This window comes from Oreochromis aureus, linkage group 5 (assembly GCF_013358895.1).
Source record: "Oreochromis aureus strain Israel breed Guangdong linkage group 5, ZZ_aureus, whole genome shotgun sequence".
Taxonomy (NCBI): domain Eukaryota; kingdom Metazoa; phylum Chordata; class Actinopteri; order Cichliformes; family Cichlidae; genus Oreochromis; species Oreochromis aureus.
This window is the reverse complement of record NC_052946.1, coordinates 7762917-7775447: the sequence shown is the minus strand read 5'-3', so window position 1 is coordinate 7775447 and position 12531 is coordinate 7762917. Positions and strand designations below refer to the sequence as shown.

The 12531-nt window shown below is 40.2% G+C and overlaps 1 protein-coding gene across 3 annotated transcripts in view; it reads left to right on the top strand.

Moving 5' to 3' along the window:
- The window catches only part of cntn4 (contactin 4), a 195909-nt gene that overhangs the window by 134713 nt on the left and 48665 nt on the right, over positions 1-12531 (top strand). For all 3 annotated transcript variants that reach the window (XM_039612487.1, XM_031748523.2, XM_039612488.1), the window contains 2 exons: positions 3528-3657; positions 4438-4588. In XM_039612487.1, coding sequence (XP_039468421.1) covers positions 3528-3657; positions 4438-4588 — 281 coding nt within the window. The remainder of the gene's footprint in view (positions 1-3527; positions 3658-4437; positions 4589-12531) is intronic.

The following is a 12531-nucleotide window of genomic DNA, read 5'->3' as shown; positions in this document are numbered from 1 at the left end:
AAAAACAGACTAGTATTGTTTTCTTTTTACCTTCATTTATCACCAAAGTCATAGCAGGACTGAACTTTATGTGTTTTTGTTAAAAAAAACCCAAACTTTATCTAGAACATTCTATATTATTTCTTTGGATTTCAGCAGGTTTATAGTTAAATTGTTACTCTTCTCGTGAATCCCCTTTCTCCATGAATGTTGGACACTCCTCCTTGGAGTTATAACATTATAACTCCTTGGAGAACAGCATACAGTACTGTGCAAAGGTTTTAGGCAGGTGAGAAAAAATGCTGTAAGCAAAGAATGCTTTCACAAATGGAAGTGTTAATAATTGATTTTCATCAATCAACAAAATGCAGTGAATGAACAAAAGAGAAATCTAAATCAAATCAGTATTTGGTGTGACCAGCCTTTGCCTTCTTCTAGGTACACTTGCACACAGTTTTTGAAGGACCTCGGCTGGCAGGTTGTTCCAAACATCTTGAAGAACCAAGCACAGATCTTCTGTGGATGTAGGTTTCCTAACAGCCTTCAGTCTCTTCATGTAATCCCAGGCACACTCGATGATGTTGACATCAGGGCTCTGTGGGGGCTGTACCATCACTTCCAGTACTTCCAGTTCGTCTTTGTGCTGAAGATAGTTCTTAATGACTTTGCCTTGTGTTTGGTGTCATTGTCTTGTACATTTGGGGCCAATAATCATTTATATTTGTGAAAGCATTCCTTGTTGACAGTATTTTTTCACACTTGCCTAAAACATTTGCACAGTACTGTAGATTTGCGTTATAAAAGTTGAACGTATTTTGAACCAATTTTTGCTCTCAATTACGCCTCTATGTTTGCATATTTTTCACAACTGAAATAACCTTTCGACCCTGAAATGCCGAATTACATAAGAACTAGAGTGGACTCCATGAGATGGTAAATGTTTGAAGACCCCAGACATTTATATTTCTTTTAATAATATATTGAAGTTCTGGAAGTAAAAATCGCATTCATAATCTAGATATGGATTTTGACTACACGCCATAATGTTGTAAACAATAAAGGTAGACTCACTTCAAATCTGTCCCTGTGGAAACATTTAACAAAAACACAATTTATCCACAATCTCTGAAGTGAAACAACTGTATCTCTGATTGGTGGGGATCAGTGTTACCATGACAACCTTGGCTCAAAAATCGGCTATACTTTATTACACACGAGCATATGAAACACAAACTAGAAAATAGCAAAAAAGAAAATTTGAGAAAGTTGGAAGCTGGTCTGAATCTGGGCTTTGCAAATGGGTCGTGGGGGGAGTCTGTACCTTTACCTTTTTTTTTAATTTTCTTTTTGTTTAGTTTTTTTCATCCAAGTCAAATCTTTATGTCATCATGATTCACTTCGTCGTGGATTGGCTTGGTTCAAGGCTTAAAACTTTTTATATATACTTGTGTATAATTTTCTGAAATGTCAATGGAGAAATATGTGGGAAATTCATTCCTGGAACCAGAGCCGTTGAAAAAGAGGACGTCATTGCTAAACTCTAATAGGTTTTCACATGTTTTTGAGATTTTATGTTCTGGACCCACAGCGAACAAGCTATTGTGTTCAGTTTTTCTCAGGATTGCTTTTATTACCTGTGTCAGAATAGCTGTGTTTCTTTTCTTGTGGCAGTTTTCATCTGAAGGACCTCACTCTCTGCTGCTTTATTGACAATGGCTGCAGGATTAAGTAGCGCTGCAATTAAAAGGAAACTCCACCGTGAAACAGGATTTAGTCCATTTAAAGGACCACCGTACTCATAGCTTACTGCTCTGCACTTGAATTTAGGTCTCCCTGCTCTCTTAGGACTCTTATCCAAAAGGCTTCAAATAATGTTGCTTTAAGTGTGGTTTAATACTTAAAAAGGATGAGAGAGATGGTTGAAATTTCTTGTTTTCCATGTTCGTTCAAGCTCAAGTGGAGCAAACAGGCTTAGCCTCAAGTTTTGTTCTTGTTATTATAAAGCCACTGTTGAGCTTAGTTCACGTCTGCTACTTCTGTCCTACTCAGGCACATAGGGTAAATTAATCAAACATCTATGAGTAGAATTAGCAGATTTCTTTAACATTTCTCCTCCAGTGAGTACTAATAATTTCTTTTTGTTTGAGCCCTGCAGAGATTTTTTCTTTTTCTTAGTCAACAAAGATCAAACTTGAAAGATTAGAGTATAAGAGAATGAAAGACCCCCCACCCTTTTGTTCTTGAATGCAAATGAGTAGATTGAAGTTGTTTTGATAATGAGATATGAAATGTAGCCTGTACAAGTTTTACAGGTGTTTTGCATCATTCTTACAAAGACTAGTGATTAGTAATTCTAGAAAAACCCCCAGAAAAGCTCACTTTTTCTATTTATTCATATTTTTTGAGTTTTTTTGTTTTGTTTGTTTGTTTTTTTTATCACGTAAATCACACCAGAGTTGTTGGCAAATGACATTGCCAATCATTTTCATTCAGCATAAGGCGTACAGATGGTCCCCCCAGGTCCCTGCATGAAAAACTGCTGATTTGAGAGGAATGTCATGGTTAATTAATAGCTGCCATAAATGGGAATGCTTTCCATGCACAGACTGATACACGCCAGCATTCGCCTCCCTCGCCAGCAGGGATGTTCGCCCCTGCACATCCGGAGGTGCCTGAGCGGTATGGAAATTCAGGCGCAACCTGCTCAAACACAGGATTAGTTTGTGATCTTTCGACGAGGACGGTCTCTCTTTTCATGTCACAGTACCTTAATCCCCGGCAACTGGAGCACAGGCCGCTCCAAAAAAAAAAACCCTATGGAAATAGGCTCTGATGACATTATGGGTGAAGCCGGAGGAGAACGCAGCAGACGTAGGGACACAGGGGAGGCGAAAAACCTGACACAGCTGCATAGAGATGTATGAAAACCGCTCGAGGATTTAATACTGTAGTGAAGGAGCGGTGCGAAAACTCGAGTTCAGGGAGATAAATGTATACTGGGGATTAAATGTCCGACTGATTCACTGATCCAGCCGAGTTTTTAGTTCATCGGGCCTAGCCGTCCTTAAATAGATTTTAATTTGATGGCTCAGTGACGAGCAAGATTTTCCCCCCCGTAGGCGGGCAAATAGTCCAAACAGATGAAGCGGTGGTACAGCGTGACCATGTACACAGCACTTAGTATGTACAGGGCATACCTATCTGGAAAGCAATTTTCACAGCGCCGTATACCTCAGATGTCTCGATACTCCTTCCCCTCTTATCCCCTCTTTCTGCTGAAGGGGAAACGGGCCCTGTGGTGCAGTCAGAGATATAAATAGAGCATGGTTTTATTTCACTCTCATAAACATGTAGATTGATTAGGGTCATTTTCTGCTAGCCTGCCTCCATCCACCCAAGCCTTTGCCTCCATTAGTGATGAAAACCTAGATTTATTGCCACGTCTGTCACTTCCAGACCATAATTCACTGGGCCGCTGGCTGCCTGTTTTTATGCAGATGAGCCATGGGAGTAAGGCATATTAAAGGCACGTGTCTGTTTGTCCGTAGGAACGCATACAGGTCGCCAGCGGGGTGTTGTCAATCAGTCGCCTGACCCTGACTGACACCGGCATGTACCAGTGTGTGGCCGGCAATAAGCACGGGGAGGTCTACTCCAATGCAGAGCTGCGAGTTATAGGTAAGACCCCGCCTCGGTTTACAGAGTGTGCAGGGATGCACACACCCACTCTGGCATGTGCGCGTCCCTGCTTCAGATGTGTGTGCAAGAGTGTTTGTTTTCAAGTTTGCTCCCTCTTCAGATGACCTCTGGCCTCCCTCTCATTGGCCACTAATTGAAAAGCATTAATTATAAGATGAATGCGTCCTGCTGACAGTGATGTATGCTCGGAGCTGCTTTGTTCACCAGCCTCGCCCATCTGCGCTGTCAAGCCCGTCACTCTTCGCTCTTTGTCGGCAGCCGCCCTCATTCACCATTCAACCTCCGGCGTGTCTCATCCTGATCGTGTAGCCGATTGGGCTCGGGCTCAATACACCTGATTTTACTGGTCAATGGGGAGAAAAAAAGAGGATGTCGGGGAGGTTATCGGACAGCGCGCAATTTTTTTAAAGTGGGTTTTAGCGCGGGCGAGTTGTTATGAGAGTATGATCACACAGAGAAGAGATTCACATGCAAGCCTGTCTGAGAATAATAATAAACTTACATCAATCTCTTCAACCCATCAGCTGTGGGCATTACTATTCAGCATTCTGATTACTAATTATTCGCATTATAAAGATCTTTAATCCACTGTCATTGACTTACCCGCAGCAATAATTCAATGTATTTGTAATGTAATGGTGAAAAACTGTTGAGCCCCACATTTAAAATGAGATAAACGATCGGAGATAAATTGTAGGAAGGAGAAGAAAGTGTGAGGCTTTTACAAATACTGGCTTTAACATGCTGCTCTTGTCTCAGCTGTTGCCCCAGATTTTTCTCACAATCAACTGAGGAGCCAGACGCTGGTGAAGGTAGGAGGAGACGCGCTCGTCGAGTGCAAGCCCAAGATGTCTCCTTGGGGTGTGATCTCTTGGCGGAAGGGCAGCGAACCACTGCGAGAGACCGACAGGTAGCGCGATGTTTGCTTTTACATCAACATGAGAACTGCTGTGCTTTTTGCATGTGCTCTTATTGCTCTGAGACACAAGTACAGACACGTCTAAACAACACTCGCCCCCTTCCACACCTCTCATCTGGTTCTCATTTAAGCATATTGCTGTAAAAGCCTCCAACACCAGTGTGTTATGCAGCTGGTTGCCATAAATGACGAGATGCACACATTTTAATAACAGAAAATGTAAATCACTGGCGCATTAGCACATTTTAAGTGCCTGTTTGACTCAAATCCTTTGGCAAAGACAACTTCCTATGTACTATTTAACCAATAACCATAAAGTTAGATTCAATTCAATTTTATTTATACACCGCCAAATAACAACAGTCACCTCGGGCACTTTATATTTATATATTTGTAAGGTAAACACGCAGCATCACCTGATTCAGACAGAACTCTAAACTTCAAATCTAATTAACTCAACATTAGATTACTAAGATTACTTTACCCAGTGCCTGCCCACTATGTGTCAATAACAGGTGTTTTTCCCGTCTTTGTGATTAGCCACAGAATTCTATTGATATTCCATGATCTCTCATTGTCTCGTCACTGATAGTCACTTCCTGTATGTGCACCTGTAAAGTGTTTGGCCATCATCACTGATGACTGCCAAGACTTTGGAGAACACCTTAAAAGAAAACCGAAAATTACTTATTCTGATGTAAAGGGTTAGAGTTAGGGGTAGAGGTAAGATCATTACTGATGACCTAGTTCTCGTGCTTGCATTTATATATGTAAAACATCAGAGATATGTTGTCAAATCAATCACAACACTGACCGACTAAAGATGCAGGCAAACTTGAAGTGGCAACTATACTGTGTTTTATCAGAACTGTCATGAGTATGAATGAGTATAGCTTTTGGCTTGCATACTGTAACATAGTTTTAAATTAGCGCATGCTTTGTATGTCTGTCTAGGCCTGAAATCACAAAAGAAACTGATTTATTTGTTTTTTTAGGAATTCAAAAGAACAGTGTCAGTGTGCACCACAACACTTCAATCTCTGAGGCTTATTTTGTCGCCGTACTTCCATGGAGAGATTTTGATGCACTCCTTCGATGTGGCTAAGAATAAAAACAGCTTGAAGCTGAACTGAGTAATGGTTAATGGGGTTTATCGTGTTTTATCTCCAGCTTTTTAGTGGCGGCCGAACAGACCGGCTGCTGAGTAAATTTCAATGTGCTAATCAAGTACTTTTCACCTCAGCGGGACGAGAACGGCTCCAGAAATCAAATCATTCAAGTTCTGTCGGGTTTCTGAGCAATGAGGAACGATCTCAGCGTCCAGCCACGTTTGACCCCTGAAATGTCACGCGTGCCACACGTGATAACGCTGTCGGTCTTGTGCGCATCTGTCTGAGTCCAGCGTGAAGTCTGGCCCAGTAACCTCGCTCGGACACAGGGGTCGCCCATTGGGTGTCACCATTCTAGCATGACCCGGCTCTGACAGCAGGGCTGTGTGCACAGTGTCTTGCCAGGCTTTGCATATATACAAAGCAGTGTTGTTGCTTGTCAAACAAAGTGGCGGGGAATTTGCATAGTGGTTTCGCTGCTGGTGCCCTTCACTTGCCCTGTGCCACTTCCATAACAAACTTCAACCTCACAGCACACTTTGATCCTGTTGTTTGGAAATCATACTTTGGATTGTTTGTCATGAATCGACGTTGCTGTGAATGAAGCGACGAATAAAGGGGCACAGCTCGACGTTAAATAGACGCTTTGCGATTCTTTGTTTCCATGAAATTCCATCACTGCACGCACTTGTCCTTCACTCTTCTCACTTACTGCCGACTGTAGCTCACGCGGTGACCAACTGCTGAGATAAATAACAAATGACTCAAGATTTGAATCATTCAAATATAATCACACAACTACTCCTGAATAATTGAAATTAGAAGTTTGTTGTGGGCGAAGCTGCAGCAGAAAGATAGATTTACTTTAGTTCTTCAGTGCAGCAGCGAGTATTAGACTAATGGACATTTAGTAGATGGATTTCTTTAACGCTGTCTTTGTTCTGGTAGTTTGACAGTCTGTTTGATGCTCGCTAATGTGTTTTAATGCTTTTACTCGCACTAAATAAATGATATTTGGCTGAGACCACCTGTGCTGCTGCTCCAGAATGAAACGGAAAAGAAGCACAGATTTGAAATTAAAATTCAGACAGTCCCAGCTGTATTACATTAAAAGGAATCTTTTTAGATTTAAATTTTTTTTGCCACGATAGCAGACTTTAAAGACAACTAGGAAATATAGTAACTGTTTGTGCAGCATGACAACACACCAGACTCTCATCTGTGACCGCTACACGCGCACACGTAACCACACACTTCTGCGTTACATGGCCCACAATATAAAATGTTAAGCATCTGTTGTGGCAATCGTCGGACAAGTTGCCTTTTTAAGCGGCTGCTCGCTAATAGCCTCTCTGCCTGTAGGTCGAAGACAGTATTTATTCTGCTTGTTGTGAAAATGATGCGACTTTGATGAAAGCTGATCGCATCCTGATATCACACATCAGTTGTGCGATAAGCACGACTGCTATGCTGCTTCCTTTTACCCCCCTGTTATGTTACGCACCTATACAGAAACATGCAAAATCATGAGAGGCAGCCTTGAACCCCTTTTGTTGAAGATTAATTGCTTTAATTGCGTTAGCGCTCCACAGTGGCTTCAGCAGAAAGGGAACTAGTGTCACCAGGTGGGCAATCCATCTTCATAGCAGCAGCCCCGTTTTTTTTTGTGAGTGGTTTTTTTTTGTGGGAGACCAGTGGAGGGAGGGAATGTCTTATCTACCCCAGACAACCCTGCAGGGACGAGGTTTAGATGACATCAGCTGGAACAAAGCAGCTGAGAGCGCAGAGTGGAGCAGGTCTTGCTGATGAGTGTGTAAGTGGGCCGTGTCAGGCGCGGAGAGCAGCCTGCAAAACACGCCATTTCAATATGTCACCAGCAGGAAGAAATCAAGTTTGTTAGGCCACTCGCAGCAGATGTGCTCAATCAAGTGTCCTCTCACGAGGCGGCGCAAGATGTGCTGATGTCCCGACGCTGCTCCCTCTTGCATTAAGCGCCATCTTTTAAAGACCTTGAGTATTTATCTCTATCGGCTTTAGAGGCCATGCAAATGTTTGAGGAGGTGTTTAAATCCTGAGGGAGGCATTACAGATCTTTGGGTGTGGCAGGTACGAGTCTGTCGCTTCTGCGTCTTTGCTTTGTTGCAAAAAAAGAACAGATAATGCTGGACTTCACATGCATGTATAATCAATATGCATTTTTTACTCTTTAACAATCATTATAGCCCCCTTCCACCTTTCTGTAACACACTGATGGACAGTCAGTATTTCAGCTTCTTTTTTACTGAGCACAGTCCAAAAGGTTACATGCCTTAAAAAGGTCTAAGATGAGGCAATGTTATGCAAATGCTTTATGCTAAAATTAGATTTCCCTTTATTGTAATATGTTTTTTCCCCTCACAAAAGATATCCAGACAGGGGGAAACAATACAGAACCTGCTGGTGGCTGGATTCCTGGGGAAGCAGTATTCAGTCCTTTGTGTGTATTATAATCAGTGAGGGGAGATGGCACTCCATGAACAAAACGCACCCGGCAAACTGCTGCCAAGTCAAAATGCCAACTGGGCTCCTGTTGTGTCTGTATGTGCAGAACACAGATAATATACAATATGTATAAAAATATGTATTTGTTTGTTGATTAGAAAGCCTGAATATTGAAACCAAACTAAAATAACTGCTAAATACTGATTTATTGACATTGATTTGGGGATTTTAAATAGATTAAAATTATGACAACACATTTAAATCATTTAGGTTTTATTATATTAAAACAAATAATATGTATACAGTAGTTTAATTTTATTTATCGAGAGCTTTACTTTTTTGTGAATTTTGTTTATTATAGTTAGCCAAATTATTTTGTATGTTTTGGCTCCTGCAACATAGGAATGAATAAAATAATGTATATCTTAGATTAGCTTAGCTTATCTTTGAGAATGGCTACTTGAATTGTTTTTGATTTCTAAAGTCATCCATATAGACTAAAAAAATGCCAAAAATTAATTTTAAATAACTGTAGAAGAAAACCAGCTTGGTCACGTTTACCTGACAAAGCATGTTAACTGAACTGGTGAGTTAACGGAAACTCAGGGAGACGATTAGGACTGATGCTCCCAACCTCTAAAAAAGAAAAAGCAAATTGGCCGAAATGATTCTCATTTATTTTAATCAATAACATCACAATTATTTACCATAATTATTCACTGATTTTAGTGACAAAATGTAAATAATAACCCTGCTTTTATATACCTGTTAATATATAAACAGGTATATATTTAGCTTCAAAGCTTTATTTAGCTTTGAAGCTAAATAAAGTTGGCCCTTTTTATTTATCTAATTCACTGCAGCTCTTTTATAAAAAATCTGAATGAAAAATTGTCAAATTTGAACACAAAATTAAATCAACACGGCGCTGTTTTTGCCTTTATGCCAAATTCCAACTAAATCAAACATCTTTGCAGACAAATATGAATTTATCTGATGGAAGTGCACCTCTTAAAGCGAGATATAAGCTCTTTCACTCCATTTATTGTACGTGCGTGATGGATGTGAATAAAGCTCGGAGCAAGTGAGATCCATCTCTTTTCCCCCTGTGACATTTTCCAGAACCCAGAACCCACTTTGGTCCAATAAATTGACAATTTTCTTGAAGTCTTCATTACTCACTGTGTTTAGTGGACAGATGTCTTTGGCCAAATGGAATGCACTTTGTGAGTTAGATAGATGCACTGCTGTGCTGCTGTGCTTTTATGGATGTCTGAGTTCCACACTAGTAACCACTGCATCGTTTCGTTAGCATAGCGTCTTTTCAGGTGGTTAAATAAGTTAGTTGTGTTGCGTTGCAGTACAGACACACAGCTGTCTTTGCCTTCTTCTTCGTTAACATCACTTGTGCTGAATCCAGAGTATTTTTAAACAGTAGTTTATGATCAGCTTCAAAGAAATAAGCTGTTTGCCTTCTGCTGTGACAGATATTTGAATTTTGTTGTATATCTGTCTTTAAACGTTGTGGAAACCACACGCTGCACAGTTCAAGGAACAGCTGTGATTGGCACATCCAGAAATGTGGTCAGTTGCAGATTTTGGGAGCGCTTACTTTGCTTTTGCCATATATTCTGCTGGTACAGCATGCATTTTTCAATATCATTTGATCAGCTTAATTCAATTGTGGGAAGCCAAAATCGTGATCAACATTAATATTGGATTATATGTGACAGTCAGAGTCCTCCAGTCCAGGTTTAACGATCTAAACCTAATACCTACTCTAACCCTAACTTTGTGTTCTTTTAAAAAGGTTCTCCCCTGTCTTAAAGGATAAAAATCCTCATTCTGACAAACAAACTTTTTTTTAATTATATTTTTTTCCTTTCTGTGAAAAACAGACTTTGGGTTTGTGGCTAGGTTTGTCATCGACGACGCCTTAGAGCTAACAGAGCTTGTGATTTCACAAACCAAGTGGGACCTGATGGTGGGTATGTCTAACGTTTATGTGCAATTAATGGTTAACTGTAGCAAGCAACCATTCAAGTGACATCTTTGAACAAAGACAGAAGGCTTGTTTCCACGGGAACATCTGCTTAAAGTTTTGCTAAAAGTTAACGCCTTTTTCCCACATTAGTGGGTTTAAACTGTTCCAATGTTAAGTCGCACGACATGCAGAAGAAAACATAAAGAATGCGACTGCGGACTAAGTTGGAGAGGATGTAAAATGTCACATTGCAGACTTTGACCTTATCTGTGTCAGTGTGTTTTTTATAGAACTTATATAGAGTTTTTATAGAGTTTTTATTCTTTCTATCATAGTTTATTATCATTATTATTATTGTTAAATAGATAAGGTTAGGTCATGATGAATTTAGTTGGGGAAAAAAACATGTTGCTGCCAAGAAATTGTCTTAGTTTTACACTTAGCCATTGATCAAAAATAGCTTTATTGGTCTAGACAGGAAATGCTAAGACAGACCATTAATCTTGCTAGAAAACTCCTCTGTCTTCAATGGTTTAAGGCACCTAAATCAACACTGCTTTATTCTGTTAGTGTACTCTTGGTCTCAGTATCTGCGTCTTCATCAATACTGGTTGTAGCTTAACAGTTACTTAGATACCTTGTCTATGGAACTAGGTTGATTAGGAAAAGTCAGAACTAAATTTTCTTAGTGCTGATAAACGATGGATGTAGCCACAATGGTTTCACCTACGAGTTGATCACGTTCTGTGGAGCCTCAAGCTGTCTGTTTTTGCTGTGGTCTCCTGAATCTGGACATGACAAGCGAGGGGTGGAGAACAGATCTGAGAAACACTGAGGGACACTGCACACTTACAGAGAAGCAGCTCACTTATCACTCAGCATACCCGCCCAAAAGCATAACCTGCTTAATTGTCCTTATTTACTCTAATGAGGACTATAATTTGCAAAGTGAACATCATGTTGTAATTGATAAATGTTGATCGTGACTAGCAATTCAGACCATAAACTCATCTGACAAGCGTTTACTGGGGACAAAGAGCAAGCAAGAACACCACCATTTTCCCATAGACTTTTACCCACTTTAAACACAGGAGTCACCCCAAGTGGAAAAATTCATCACTCCAAAGAACACATCTCCACTGCTCTAGAATCCAGTGGTAGCATGCTTTACAACACTGCATCTGACACTTTGCGTTGTGCTTAGTGATGTAAGGCTTGGATTCATCTGCTCGGCTATGGAAACCCATTCTGTGAAACTCTCTGCACACCCTTCTTGAGCTAATGCGAAGGCCACGTGAAGTTGAACTACCTCAAAGCATTGAGACTGGACTTACACATCAACCTGTAAATGCTCTTTTTGCACAATATTTTTATGTTTACTGTTCCTGCACTACCTACATACCAAGTATGTTTACTGTTTCCTTTGCACTACCTACCTAGTCAGATAGTTAGTTTTAGTTAGATAGTTAGTTTTTGTTAATTTATGTTGTAATTTATGTTAGATCAGTCTGTCCTGTCTCTAGTTAACTAGTTTAGTGTTTTTCTGTTAATTTATGTTGTAAATTTATGTTGCATGTAGCACCTTGGCCCTGGAGGAACGTTGTTTCGCTTCACTGTGTACAAACTGTATATGGTTGAAGTGACAATAAAGCCAACTTGACTTGACTTGACTTGACTTGACTTGAAGTTTGCAGGTCTGTAGTGATTGACTCTGCAGAAAGTTGTGGACTTATGTGGAGTATGCACCTCAGCATCTGCTCGGCGATTTTTTACTGAGCCACTGTTGTTCCCATTCACTTCCACTTTGTTATAACACCACTAACTGTCTGACTGTAGAATATTTAGTAGTGAGGAAATTTCAAGGCCGGACTTGTTGCACAGGTGGTATCCTATCGCGGTTCCACGCTGGAATTCACTGCGATTTATTCTTTGACAAATGTTTTTAGAAGCAGTCTGAATGCCTGACTACTTGATTTTATACACCTGTGGCCCTGGAAGCAATTGGAACACCTGAATTCAATTATTTGAATGGGTGAAAGATTATTTTTGGCAAAACAGAGCATGTATTCATACACTCGCATTGTCAGGTAGACCTTAAAGATGCTCATTTATTTGAGTGTATCGGGTGATTTTGGCTAAAGCAACGGATAACAGGATTTACACACAATACGTACACAACACAGAACAAATACCAAAAATATACCAAAATGCCAACCTTTTGGCAAGAATCCATTAGATAGACCTCGTCTATCATAAACTAACAAACATTATATGAATTACTGAGTTACTGTTCTCTGTGTAGCAATGATTATACATTTTTTTTAATGGAGCATGGAAATCACACACTGGGTATTGATGAA